Source organism: Mixophyes fleayi, chromosome 3 (genome assembly GCF_038048845.1).
Source record: "Mixophyes fleayi isolate aMixFle1 chromosome 3, aMixFle1.hap1, whole genome shotgun sequence".
Taxonomy (NCBI): domain Eukaryota; kingdom Metazoa; phylum Chordata; class Amphibia; order Anura; family Limnodynastidae; genus Mixophyes; species Mixophyes fleayi.
Window position 1 is genome coordinate 1,664,050 of NC_134404.1, and position 15,596 is coordinate 1,679,645.

At 47.7% G+C, this 15,596-nt stretch overlaps 2 protein-coding genes across 2 annotated transcripts in view; one reads left to right on the forward strand and one right to left on the reverse strand.

The window, feature by feature from the left end:
• The window catches only part of LOC142142540 (uridine-cytidine kinase-like 1), a 19,245-nt gene extending 17,932 nt beyond the window's left edge, over positions 1–1,313 (forward strand). The window contains exons 5-6 of the mRNA XM_075200419.1: positions 191–374; positions 1,237–1,313. Of these exons, the coding sequence (XP_075056520.1) occupies positions 191–374; positions 1,237–1,313 (261 nt within the window). The remainder of the gene's footprint in view (positions 1–190; positions 375–1,236) is intronic.
• A 388-nt stretch (positions 1,314–1,701) lies between these two features.
• Positions 1,702–15,596, reverse strand: part of LOC142142541 (uridine-cytidine kinase-like 1) — a 62,206-nt gene continuing 48,311 nt past the window's right edge. Inside the window, exons 10-13 of the mRNA XM_075200420.1 lie at positions 9,533–9,631; positions 9,297–9,390; positions 4,665–4,729; positions 1,702–1,771 (exon numbers count right to left, since the gene is read on the reverse strand). Of these exons, the coding sequence (XP_075056521.1) occupies positions 1,702–1,771; positions 4,665–4,729; positions 9,297–9,390; positions 9,533–9,631 (328 nt within the window). The remainder of the gene's footprint in view (positions 1,772–4,664; positions 4,730–9,296; positions 9,391–9,532; positions 9,632–15,596) is intronic.

Genomic DNA, 15,596 nt, shown 5'->3' on the forward strand with positions numbered 1-15,596 from the left:
TAGGAATATGCTGCATTTCTGTATATGCTGATTGTTATTGAGCCCTATGTGACATGTAAATACCTTATGGTGCATTCTGTGTACGGTGTTCAATAACAATGAAACTATAAAACTGTCACTATACTCTTACTGCTATTTTTTACATTGGTGTTTGGGCAGGTACATAACTCTTTTTCTGTCTCTCTCTTAGATCATGTCAGAAAAGAAGGGGACTACTTCCAGGCCCAAGTGTGGTCAGGGGGAAAATTGGTTATGTCCCTTCACATGTTTCAAGTGCCAGCCAAGATTACCAAATGGACATTCAAAACCAGATGCCACATGTGAGGCCCACTTGGGTGATCTGAGAAAGGAAGAAAAACGGGGGCTGCAGATCAGTGAGGGCATACAACCAGGGGATTTTATTTTATTTTTGCCGTGGCGTAAACCTGTGGAGAGAGAAGAGAGAGAAAGAGAGGAGAAACAAAGAGAGGAGGGAGGAGGGGGGGAAAGAGAGAGAGAGAGGGGAGGGTGTAGGGGGGGGCAGAGATGGCGTTGTGGAGAACACAGAATAGGCCAGGGTACCAGCAATATACTCCTGGGGCTTAGTGTAGTATTATAGCTCTTTTTGCTGGTGTGGGTCTATAGGCTCTTTGCCCTGTTTGCAGCCCTAATTGCACTGTATATTGTGGGGGGTTAGGTACCTCCTGTGAGGGGGTGTGACTAGTGCTAAGAATGGGGGTGAGGGGCCTGACATCTACCAAACTGCTCTTTGTAAGAGCTTACCCGAGCAAAAGTACACACACACCCGCACCTATAACAAACCCCCCCCATTGTTAACCACACATAGTCCATTATAGCGCCAATTTCAAAAAATATAATACGTATCACAGCACATAAAATAGAGGCTATCACGAGACATACTGCCTCTATAATTAGCTGTAGCCATATAAGAGCTCCTTAAACCCACCCCCCCCCCCCCATTCTTAGCACTAGTCACACCCCTCACAGGAGGTACCTATCCCCCCACAATATACAGTGCAATTAGGGCTGTAAACAGGGCAAAGAGCTATAGAACCACACACCAGCAAAAAGAGTTATAAAACTACACTAAGCCCCAGGAGTATATTGCTGGGTACCGGCCCTATTTCTGTGTTCTCCCACACGCCATCTCTGCCCCCCCCTACAACCCTCCCCTCTCTCTCTCCTCTCCCCCCCCCCCCCCCTCTCTCTCTTCTTTTCTCTCTTCTCTCTCCACAGGTTGCGCCACGGCAAAAAACAAAAAGATCGGAAAACGAACACCTGAAGAATCCGTAACCGGCAGCACCAATCCCTAAGAAACCCCTGTCAAAAGCGCAGACGGTCCAAGGTAAGCTCACCAAAAAGAGCCCCTACCACCCTGATTCTAAATACAACCAGGGATGCCCAGATCAGAGTTGCTGCCCTTAGTGGACCATTGTAAAGAAGGAAGCATCAGAGTATTTAGGAGACGCTGGTCAAAGTCACTCCCAGAGCCCTAAGCCTTAGCAGTAGCACAAGATGTACTCTCTGGCTTAGGTCTTGGCAGACTGATATGAAGACCAAAAGGACTCTGAAAGTGTTACCTTTTGAGGAAACTGTCCTCTTTTCCCTATCAGTTAATGCCCCAAAGCCAAGATGCCATAGATTCCGGTCCTTTCTTTTTCGGGTAAATCAAGAGTAACGTCTACAAGAGAGGCCAGATCGTTACTCCAAGTAGTGGTCACCGAAGGCGTAAGCAGACTTGGCTGGGGCAGGTGTCCTGGTTCCAAGCCAGCTGAAAAACATTGTGCATGAAGAAATCCCTCCCTACCCAGAGAGCTATGTGGTGGAGCCCATCTCTTGCTCTTTCGGACCAGTAGATCAGGTCTTCTTCGAAGTCATGGGTCAGAGGCATCATAAGAAAGGACTGTGTCTTGACACTCTTGCGGCCTCCACCTTAGCAGTTCTTTTTCACTCCCAACTCGAAAGACAGAGCTATGAGAAGGGCCATTCAGGGGGCTATCCAGATACTACCTCTTGGTGGGTTTGATTGTCACAGTCTTGCTAGAGCAGGAGGGTTTGGGGTTATTTTTCAAACGTTTTTCTAGTTGCAAACGTGGGTGAAAAAAATACAGTATGAGGTCCGTTCAATCGGTCATCAATGCCATGGAGCGAGAAGAATTTCTCTTTTCCAAGGACATTAGAGATGCGTATCTCCATATCACAATCTGGGAATACATTACAGCCATTACCAGTTCTAAGCTCTACACTTTGGTCTGTCCACAGCACTAAGGGTATTTACAAAGGTCATGGGGGTCATGTCAGCTCTCTTAAGGTCAAAAAGGGGTGATGTTATACCGTACCAAAAGCTCAGCAAGGGATGTCCCCTTTCTGGACTGTAGGACTGCACCATAGTAACCACAAATGCAAGGCAACAGAGATGGGGATCAGCAACGCTGGACCTCTGACTTTGGTCCCAAGAGAAGTCACAACTAACCATTACACATTCTCAAACTCAGAGCAATGCTAAACACTCAGCTGGAAGCTCAGTCCCTCCTAAGCGGCTGTCCCATACAAATACCGTTGGACAATACCACTGTGGTGGCATACATAAATCACCAAGGGGGGAGGGACCACGAGCCCTTTGGCGATGAAGGAGACAGCTAGGATAACGCGCTGGGCAGAAGGTCATGTCCCAGCAATCATGGCAGTATTTGGGCAATTGGGGAGGCTCACTTTTTTGAGCCAACATGCCATACATCCCAGGAAGTGGTCAATTATAGCACACGGTCTCTTCTCCTTCTACTACGTACCAGCATGTGCAAGGAGAAGAAAATCATCTCCGATACGGAAAAGTCCTCAAATCTGAACAGTGTGCACCGAATATCGGACAATCAGGATTTTGTAGTATCAAGAGCTACAGCTATTTATATAGCGCCACTAATTCCGCATCACTGTACAGAGAACCCTGCTCCCATCAGTCCCTGTCCCATTGGAGCTTACAGTCTAAAGTCCCTAACACACACACTCACACACATAGACAAAGAGAGACTAAAGGTCAATTTGATAGCAGCCAATTAACTTACTAGCAGCCAATTAACTTACTAGTATGTTTTTGGAGTAAAAGACACATAGATGAATAGTATTTCCAAAAGATGAAAACGTTCAGACACTAATTAGCAAATACTTGAAATTTCCTTCTTATATCCTTTAGTTTTCAGTCCGAATCTGGTGTTAGCCCTCTACTGTGTCCAGTAAAAGACCCTGATATAATTATGATTAGTAGTGCACAGTGAGGGTGGTGCACCAGTCAATCTTCCATTGCAAAACTAAATGGATGGTAGGAGGAGATCCAAACCTCAGTGTATTTATACTCCACAGTAATTAGTTGTCAATCTCTTGCAGTTGGACATCCATAGGTCTGTCTTATACAGAGCTCACTTTTCTAATTCATTATACCATTAAAACAAATCATAACCTAAAACTTAATATAATGCAAATTATACAAAATGTACAATCACGATAATCTTTGAAATAAGAATAAAAATAAAAGACAATAGATATTGACCATAACTTATGGAGGCAGATCTACCTACATTTATATCATGTCACATACCACTAAGGACACTTATACTACACTGCAGGCAGGAGGAGAGGACCGTGTCCTTACATATAACCGGTTATAGTATAGACATTTGTGATTAAGACATAATCATCTTCAAGTCGATGCAACCAAGCGTGCACAATTCATTATTGGATGGGTAATTTTTTGAAAAATACAAAAAATGGTTTTAATGATATGAGCAACAAGATAATTTGTTTTATTTGAATTCGTTGTTCTATTCCCAGTGCTGTATTTTTCTCTTTTACATCTGCCATGGAAGTACCCGACTATAATATAATTTCCTACCAATTCCCAAGCTCCCTTAGATACTCATAAAGGCGACATCCTAAGAATGGTGGCAGAACCATGGTGGAGGACACCTCTCAGAGAAGATCTTCCTAAGTCAAAACCCAAGACTCAGTTGCCATTGACAGCATGGCTGGTGAAGCCATGATACTTTGAGGTAAGGGGTTATTTGAGAAGGTCTTTCAGACCATGATCAAGGCCAGAAACCTTACCACAGAGTGTGGAAAAAACCTACATAAGCTGGTTGTGAGAACAAAATGAGTTCATACTTTATCTAGAACTTGACGCGCCTCTTGTCCTTCTTACAGAATGGCCTAAACAGTGGGTTGCGATTAACTTCTCAAGTAGCCCAAGTATCGGCCATGGCCACTATTCTCAAGGCCCATACCTTTCCTCACAGGATAATTCATTTCTAAACCCCTTAGGTTTCACTGGTCGCTCCATGGTGACCGTAACTTGGTCCTTCCAGCACTACAGAAGAGACGGGCCAAGCCTCTTGAAAACGTGAAACTAAAATTCCTATCCTGGAAGGCGTCCCTTTTACAGGCCATTGCTTCAGCAAGAAGGGGTGTCGGAATTGGCTGCCCTGTCTTCCAGGTCACCATGTATTGTTATGCACGAGCCCTCTATACCACACTGAATAAGAAATTTACAGCGACTACCAAAATCCTTTTATATTACTGTTCAACAATTACCATTCCATGCAGCCATGAAATATGTTTTATTTAACCCATTTTCAAAACAATACAAAATGCTGAACAACAGATCATTTACTCACCCTCTGACGATGGAATCTTTTACCCCTGATACAAGCTGCCCTGAGGGGTCTCCCACCGTTACTGGCTAAGACCAAATACATGAGAGAAAGGCAGTCAGTGGCATGTGTGATAAATGTATTATACAACATGGCGGAATGAGAGCGGCCCTCCATTAGCCGATACTGTATTATACAACATGGCGGGAATGAGAGCGCCCTCCATTAGCCGATACTGTATTATACAACATGGCGGAATAAGAGCGTCCTCCATCAGCCGATACTGTATTATACAACATGGCGGAATGAGAGCGCCCTCCATTAGCCGATACTGTATTATACAACATGGCGGAATGAGAGCGTCCTCCATCAGCCGATACTGTATTATACAACATGGCGGAATGAGAGCGTCCTCCATCAGCCGATACTGTATTATACAACATGGCGGAATGAGAGCGCCCTCCATTAGCCGATACTGTATTATACAACATGGCGGAATGAGAGCGTCCTCCATCAGCCGAATACTGTATTATACAACATGGCGGAATGAGAGCGCCCTCCATTAGCCGATACTGTATTATACAACATGGCTGAATGAGAGCGTCCTCCATCAGCCGATACTGTATTATACAACATGGCGGAATGAGAGCGTCCTCCATAGCCGATACTGTATTATACAACATCGCGGAATGAGAGCGTCCTCCATCAACCGATTAATGTATTATACCAACATGGTGGAATGAGAGCGTCCTCCATCAGCCGATACTGTATTATACAACATGGCGGAATGAGAGCGTCCTCCATCAGCCGATACTGTTATTATACAACATGGCGGAATGAGAGCGCCCCTCCCATCAGCCGATACTGCATTATACAACATGGTGGAATGAGAGCGTCCTCCATCAGCCGATACTGCATTATACAACATGGCGGAATGAGAGCGTCCTCCATCAGCCGATACTGTATTATACAACATGGCGGAATGAGAGCGTCCTCCATCAGCCGATTCTGTATTATACAACATGGTGGAATGAGAGCGTCCTCTCATCAGCCGATACTGTATTATACAACAATGGTGGAATGAGAGCGTCCTCCATCAACCGATACTGTATTATACAACATGGTGGAATGAGAGCGTCCTCCATCAGCCGATACTGTATTATACAACATGGTGGAATGAGAGCGTCCTCCATCAGCCGATACTGCATTATACAACATGGCGGAATGAGAGCGTCCTCCATCAGCCGATACTGTATTATACAACATGGTGGAATGAGAGCGTCCTCCATCAGCTGATACTGTATTATACAACATGGCGGAATGAGAGCGTCCTCCATCAGCCGATACTGTATTATACAACATGGCGGAATGAGAGCGCCCTCCATCAGCCGATACTGTATTATACAACATGGCGGAATGAGAGCGTCCTCCATCAGCCGATAATGTATTATACAACATGGCGGAATGAGAGCGCCCTCCATCAGCCGATAATGTATTATACAACATGGCGGAATGAGATCGTCCTCCATCAGCCGATAATGTATTATACAACATGGCGGAATGAGAGCGCCCTCCATCAGCCGATAATGTATTATACAACATGGCGGAATGAGAGCGCCCTCCATCAGCGGATACTGTATTATACAACATGGAGGAATGAGAGCGCCCTCCATCAACCGATACTGTATTATACAACATGGCAGAATGAGAGCGTCCTCCATCAGCCGATACTGTATTATACAACATGGCAGAATGAGAGCGTCCTCCATCAGCCGATACTGTATTATACAACATGGCGGAATGAGAGCGTCCTCCAGCAACCAATACTGTATTATACAACATGGCGGAATGAGAGCGTCCTCCATCAGCCGATAATGTATTATACAACATGGCGGAATGAGAGCGTCCTCCATCAGCCGATAATGTATTATACAACATGGCGGAATGAGAGCGTCCTCCATCAGCCGATACTGTATTATACAACATGGCGGAATGAGAGCGTCCTCCAGCAACCAATACTGTATTATACAACATGGCGGAATGAGAGCGTCCTCCATCAGCCGATAATGTATTATACAACATGGCGGAATGAGAGCGTCCTCCATCAGCCGATAATGTATTATACAACATGGCGGAATGAGAGCGTCCTCCATCAGCCGATACTGTATTATACAACATGGCGGAATGAGAGCGTCCTCCATCAGCCGATACTGTATTATACAACATGGCGGAATGAGAGCGTCCTCCAGCAACCAATACTGTATTATACAACATGGCGGAATGAGAGCGTCCTCCATCAGCCGATACTGTATTATACAACATGGCGGAATGAGAGCGTCTTCCATCAGCCGATACTGTATTATACAACATGGTTGAATGAGAGCGCTCTCCATCAGCCGATACTGTATTATACAACATGGCGGAATGAGAGCGTCCTCCATCAGCCGATACTGTATTATACAACATGGCGGAATGAGAGCGTCCTCCATCAGCCGATACTGCATTATACAACATGGCGGAATGAGAGCGTCCTCCATCAGCCGATACTGTATTATACAACATGGCGGAATGAGAGCGTCCTCCATCAGCCGATAATGTATTATACAACATGGTGGAATGAGAGCGTCCTCCATCAGCCGATACTGTATTATACAACATGGCGGAATGAGAGCGTCCTCCATCAGCCGATACTGTATTATACAACATGGCGGAATGAGAGCGTCCTCCATCAACCGATACTGTATTATACAACATGGCGGAATGAGAGCGTCCTCCATCAGCCGATACTGTATTATACAACATGGCGGAATGAGAGCGTCCTCCATCAACCGATACTGCATTATACAACATGGCGGAATGAGAGCGTCCTCCATCAGCCGATACTGTATTATACAACATGGCGGAATGAGAGCGTCCTCCATCAGCCGATACTGCATTATACAACATGGCGGAATGAGAGCGTCCTCCATCAGCCGATACTGTATTATACAACATGGCGGAATGAGAGCGTCCTCCATCAGCCGATACTGCATTATACAACATGGCGGAATGAGAGCGTCCTCCATCAGCCGATACTGTATTATACAACATGGCGGAATGAGAGCGTCCTCCATCAGCCGATACTGCATTATACAACATGGCGGAATGAGAGCGTCCTCCATCAGCCGATACTGGATTATACAACATGGCGGAATGAGAGCGTCCTCCATCAGCCGATACTGCATTGTACAACATGGCGGAATGAGAGCGTCCTCCATCAGCCGATACTGCATTATACAACATGGCGGAATGAGAGCGTCCTCCATCAGCCGATACTGCATTATACAACATGGCGGAATGAGAGCGTCCTCCATCAGCCGATACTGTATTATACAACATGGCGGAATGAGAGCGTCCTCCATCAGCCGATACTGCATTATACAACATGGCGGAATGAGAGCGTCCTCCATCAGCCGATACTGTATTATACAACATGGCGGAATGAGAGCGTCCTCCATCAGCCGATACTGTATTATACAACATGGCGGAATGAGAGCGTCCTCCATCAGCCGATACTGTATTATACAACATGGTGGAATGAGAGCGTCCTCCATCAGCCGATACTGTATTATACAACATGGCGGAATGAGAGCGCCCTCCATCAACCGATACTGTATTATACAACATGGCGGAATGAGAGCGTCCTCCATCAGCCGATACTGTATTATACAACATGGCGGAATGAGAGCGTCCTCCATCAGCCGATACTGTATTATACAACATGGCGGAATGAGAGCGTCCTCCATCAGCCGATACTGTATTATACAACATGGTGGAATGAGAGCGTCCTCCATCAGCCGATACTGTATTATACAACATGGCGGAATGAGAGCGCCCTCCATCAGCCGATACTGTATTATACAACATGGCGGAATGAGAGCGTCCTCCATCAACCGATACTGTATTATACAACATGGCAGAATGAGAGCGTCCTCCATCAGCCGATACTGTATTATACAACATGGTGGAATGAGAGCGTCCTCCATCAACCGATACTGTATTATACAACATGGCAGAATGAGAGCGTCCTCCATCAGCCGATACTGTATTATACAACATGGCGGAATGAGAGCGTCCTCCATCAGCCGATACTGCATTATACAACATGGCGGAATGAGAGCGTCCTCCATCAGCCGATACTGCATTATACAACATGGGGGAATGAGAGCGCCCTCCATCAGCCGATACTGTATTATACAACATGGGGGAATGAGAGCGTCCTCCATCAGCCGATACTGTATTATACAACATGGCGGAATGAGAGCGTCCTCCATCAGCCGATACTGTATTATACAACATGGCGGAATGAGAGCGTCCTCCATCAGCCGATACTGTATTATACAACATGGCGGAATGAGAGCGTCCTCCATCAGCCGATACTGTATTATACAACATGGTGGAATGAGAGCGCCCTCCATCAGCCGATACTGTATTATACAACATGGTGGAATGAGAGCGCCCTCCATCAGCCGATACTGTATTATACAACATGGCGGAATGAGAGCGTCCTCCATCAGCCGATAGATACTGTATTATAAAGTTACTGAACACTTACACTAAGAGGAAGGAGAGCGATCACTCAGCAGATAACATACCACTCTACACTACGACACTTACATTGAGTGGGAGGAAGGAGAGTGCATGCTCAATCAGTAGACGCATGAGGCGCTTCGAGTAAAAGATGAACTCGTCTCGATTGGTGTCCTTGTTCCTGGAATACGGAGAACACTGTAATCACCAGCTGTGGCACCTATGCCGGGGGCTCACCTGATAATAGTGTCTGAGGGGTGTACCTGTGCCGGGGGCTCACCTGATAATAGTGTCTGAGGGGTGTACCTGTGCCGGGGGCTCACCTGATAATAGTGTGCATCCCTCGCACCTGGGGGGTACTCTGCAGGACGCTCAGCGTGTCAGGAAGGGGCTGTCCCTGATGAGCAGACGCCAAAGCCGCCCTGATAACAGAAAAGGGGGATTGTGTAAGACGCGGAGACATCTGTAGCAAACATGAAGCCTCCGTGACAAGAGAGGGCGTAACAGTCACCCTGCAGTGGGAGGGGAATATTCCATGGGTGACATTTATCACAACTGGTGCACAGGAAAAATGTGCTGTAACTCCAGACTCTGCAAATGTCTGGTTGCTATGGGTTACAGCACAGTTACATGTGCACCATTACTCATACGTCCCCCCTATGTCTCATAAGCAGTGAGTGACAGACATGACACAGACATAAGATGGTTAGGACAGGAGTCAGGTTACACCGCACAGACACAATGTAGCACAACTCGTCCCATCTCGGTATTGCCCTCACTCCAACCATATCATCGTATTGTGGAACAATTAATGAGGTTACAGAATGATTGTGTAACCGCAACACTAGTGATAAGATTTAACAGCATGTGCCTTGATATAACAACCTAAATCGTATCACCAACCGTACCACACCACCGGCAATCACATGATGCTGACCACGTCACTACACCCGAATCATCACCATACAGCTAACATCACCAACCATGCCACACCACCGGCAATCACACGATGCTGACCACGTCACTACACCCGAATCATCACCATACAGCTAACATCACCAACCATAGCACACCACCGGCAATCACACGATGCTGACCACGTCACTACACCCGAATCATCACCATACAGCTAACATCACCAACCATGCCACACCACCGGCAATCACACGATGCTGACCACGTCACTACACCCGAATCATCACCATACAGCTAACATCACCAACCATGCCACACCACCGGCAATCACACGATGCTGACCACGTCACTACACCCGAATCATCACCATACAGCTAACATCACCAACCATAGCACACCACCGGCAATCACACGATGCAGACCACGTCACTACACCCGAATCATCACCATACAGCTAACATCACCAACCATGCCACACCACCGGCAATCACACGATGCTGACCACGTCACTACACCAGAATCATCACCATACAGCTAACATCACCAACCATAGCACACCACCGGCAATCACACGATGCTGACCACACCACTACACCAGAATAATCACCATACAGCTAACATCACCAACCATAGCACACCACCGGCAATCACACGATGCTGACCACGTCACTACACCAGAATCATCACCATACAGCTAACATCACCAACCATAGCACACCACCGGCAATCACACGATGCAGACCACGTCACTACACCAGAATCATCACTATACAGCCAACATCACCAACCATAGCACACCACCGGCAATCACACGATGCTGACCACGTCACTACACCCGAATCATCACCATACAGCTAACATCACCAACCATAGCACACCACCGGCAATCACACGATGCTGACCACGTCACTACACCAGAATCATCACCATGCAGCTGACATCACCAACCATAGCACACCACCGGCAATCACACGATGCTGACCACGTCACTACACCAGAATCATCACCATACAGCTGACATCACCAACCATAGCCCACCACCGGCAATCACACGATGCAGACCACGCCACTACACCAGAATCATCACCATACAGCTAACATCACCAACCATGCCACACTACCGGCAATCACACGATGCAGACCACGTCACTACACCAGAATCATCACCATACAGCTAACATCACCAACCATGCCACACCACCGGCAATCACACGATGCTGACCACGTCACTACACCAGAATCATCACCATACAGCTAACATCACCAACCATAGCACACCACCGGCAATCACACGATGCTGACCACGTCACTACACCAGAATCATCACCATACAGCTAACATCACCAACCATAGCACACCACCGGCAATCACACGATGCTGACCACGTCACTACACCAGAATCATCACCATACAGCTAACATCACCAACCATAGCACACTACCGGCAATCACACGATGCTGACCACGTCACTACACTAGAATCATCACCATACAGCTAACATCACCAACCATAGCACACCACCGGCAATCACACGATGCTGACCACGTCACTACACCAGAATCATCACCATGCAGCTGACATCACCAACCATAGCACACCACCGGCAATCACACGATGCTGACCACGTCACTACACCCGAATCATCACCATACAGCTTACATCACCAACCATAGCACACCACCGGCAATCACACGATGCTGACCACGTCACTACACCAGAATCATCACCATACAGCTGACATCACCAACCATAGCACACCACCGGCAATCACACGATGCTGACAACGTCACTACACCAGAATCATCACCATACAGCTGACATCACCAACCATAGCACACCACCGGCAATCACACGATGCTGACCACGTCACTACACCAGAATCATCACCATGCAGCTGACATCACCAACCATAGCACACCACCGGCAATCACACGATGCTGACCACGTCACTACACCCGAAACATCACCATACAGCTGACATCACCAACCATAGCACACCACCGGCAATCACACGATGCTGACCACGTCACTACACCCGAAACATCACCATACAGCTGACATCACCAACCATAGCACACCACCGGCAATCACACGATGCTGACCACGTCACTACACCAGAATCATCACCATACAGCTGACATCACCAACCATAGCACACCACCGGCAATCACACGATGCTGACCACGTCACTACACCAGAATCATCACCATACAGCTTACATCAACCATGCCACACCACCGGCAATCACACGATGCTGACCACGTCACTACACCAGAATCATCACCATACAGCTTACATCACCAACCATAGCACACCACCGGCAATCACACGATGCAGACCACGTCACTACACCAGAATCATCACCATACAGCTAACATCACCAACCATAGCACACCACCGGCAATCACACGATACTGACCACGTCACTACACCCGAAACATCATCATACAGCTGACATCACCAACCATAGCACACCACCGGCAATCACACGATGCTGACCACGTCACTACACCCGAAACATCACCATACAGCTAACATCACCAACCATAGCACACCACCGGCAATCACACGATGCTGACCACGTCACTACACCAGAATCATCACCATACAGCTTACATCAACCATGCCACACCACCGGCAATCACACGATGCTGACCACGTCACTACACCAGAATCATCACCATACAGCTTACATCAACCATGCCACACCACCGGCAATCACACGATGCTGACCACGTCACTACACCAGAATCATCACCATACAGCTAACATCACCAACCATAGCACACCACCGGCAATCACACGATGCAGACCACGTCACTACACCAGAATCATCACCATGCAGCTAACATCACCAACCATAGCACACCACCGGCAATCACACGATGCAGACCACGTCACTACACCCGAATCATCACCATACAGCTGACATCACCAACCATAGCACACCACCGGCAATCACACGATGCTGACCACGTCACTACACCAGAATCATCACCATACAGCCAACATCACCAACCATAGCACACCACCGGCAATCACACGATGCAGACCACATCACTACACCAGAATCATCACCATACAGCCAACATCACCAACCATAGCACACTACCGGCAATAACACGATGCAGACCACATCACTACACCAGAATCATCACTATACAGCTAACACCACCAACCATAGTACACCACCGGCAATCACACGATGCAGACCACATCACTACACCAGAATCATCACCATACAGCTTACATCACCAACCATAGCATACCACCGGCAATCACACGATGCTGACCACACCACTACACCAGAATCATCACCATACAGCTAACATCACCAACCATAGCACACCACCGGCAATCACACGATGCTGACCACGTCACTACACCAGAATCATCACCATACAGCTAACATCACCAACCATAGCATACCACCGGCAATCACACGATGCTGACCACACCACTACACCAGAATCATCACCATACAGCTAACACCACCAACCATAGTACACCACCGGCAATCACACGATGCAGACCACATCACTACACCAGAATCATCACCATACAGCTTACATCACCAACCATAGCATACCACCGGCAATCACACGATGCTGACCACACCACTACACCAGAATCATCACCATACAGCTAACATCACCAACCATAGCACACCACCGGCAATCACACGATGCTGACCACGTCACTACACCAGAATCATCACCATACAGCTAACATCACCAACCATAGCATACCACCGGCAATCACACGATGCTGACCACACCACTACACCAGAATCATCACCATACAGCTAACATCACCAACCATAGCACACCACCGGCAATCACACGATGCTGACCACGTCACTACACCAGAATCATCACCATACAGCCACCATCACCAACCATGCCACACCACCGGCAATCACACGATGCTGACCACACCACTACACCAGAATCATCACCATACAGCTAACATCACCAACCGTGCCACACTACCGGCAATCACACGATGCTGACCACGCCACTACACCCGAATCATCACCATACAGCTAATATCACCAACCGTGCCACACTACCGGCAATCACACGATGCTGACCACGTCACTACACCAGAATCATCACCATACAGCTAACATCACCAACCATAGCACACCACCGGCAATCACACGATACAGACCACGTCACTACACCAGAATCATCACCATACAGCTGACATCACCAACCATAGCACACCACCGGCAATCACACGATGCTGACCACGTCACTACACCAGAATCATCACCATACAGCTAACATCACCAACCATAGCACACCACCGGCAATCACACGATGCTGACCACGTCACTACACCAGAATCATCACCATACAGCTGACATCACCAACCATAGCACACCACCGGCAATCACACGATGCTGACCACGTCACTACACCAGAATAATCACCATACAGCTAACATCACCAACCATGCCACACCACCGGCAATCACACGATGCTGACCACGTCACTACACCAGAATAATCACCATACAGCTAACATCACCAACCATGCCACACCACCGGCAATCACACGATGCTGACCACGTCACTACACCAGAATCATCACCATACAGCTGACATCACCAACCATAGCACATCACCGGCAATCACACGATGCTGACCACGTCACTACACCAGAATAATCACCATACAGCTAACATCACCAACCATGCCACACCACCGGCAATCACACGATGCTGACCACATCACTACACCAGAATCATCACCATACAGCTTACATCACCAACCATAGCACACCACCGGCAATCACACGATGCTGACTACGTCACTACACCAGAATCATCACCATACAGCTTACATCACCAACCATAGCACACCACCGGCAATCACACGATGCTGACCACGTCACTACACCAGAATCATCACCATACAGCTAACATCACCAACCATAGCACACCACCGGCAATCACACGATGCTGACCACACCACTACACCAGAATCATCACCATACAGCTAACATCACCAACCATAGCACACCACCGGCAATCACACGATGCTGACAACGTCACTACACCAGAATCATCACCATACAGCTGACATCACCAACCATAGCATACCACCGGCAATCACACGATGCTGACCACACCACTACACCAGAATCATCACCATACAGCTAACATCACCAACCATGCCACACCACCGGCAATCACACGATGCAGACCACGTCACTACACCAGAACCATCACCATACAGCTAACATCACCAACCATGCCACACCACCGGCAATCACACGATGCAGACCACGTCACTACACCAGAACCATCACCATACAGCTAACATCACCAACCGTGCCACACCACCGGCAATCACACGATGCTGACAACGTCACTACACCAGAATCATCACCATACAGCTGACATCACCAACCATGCCACACCACCGGCAATCACACGATGCAGACCACGCCACTACACCAGAAT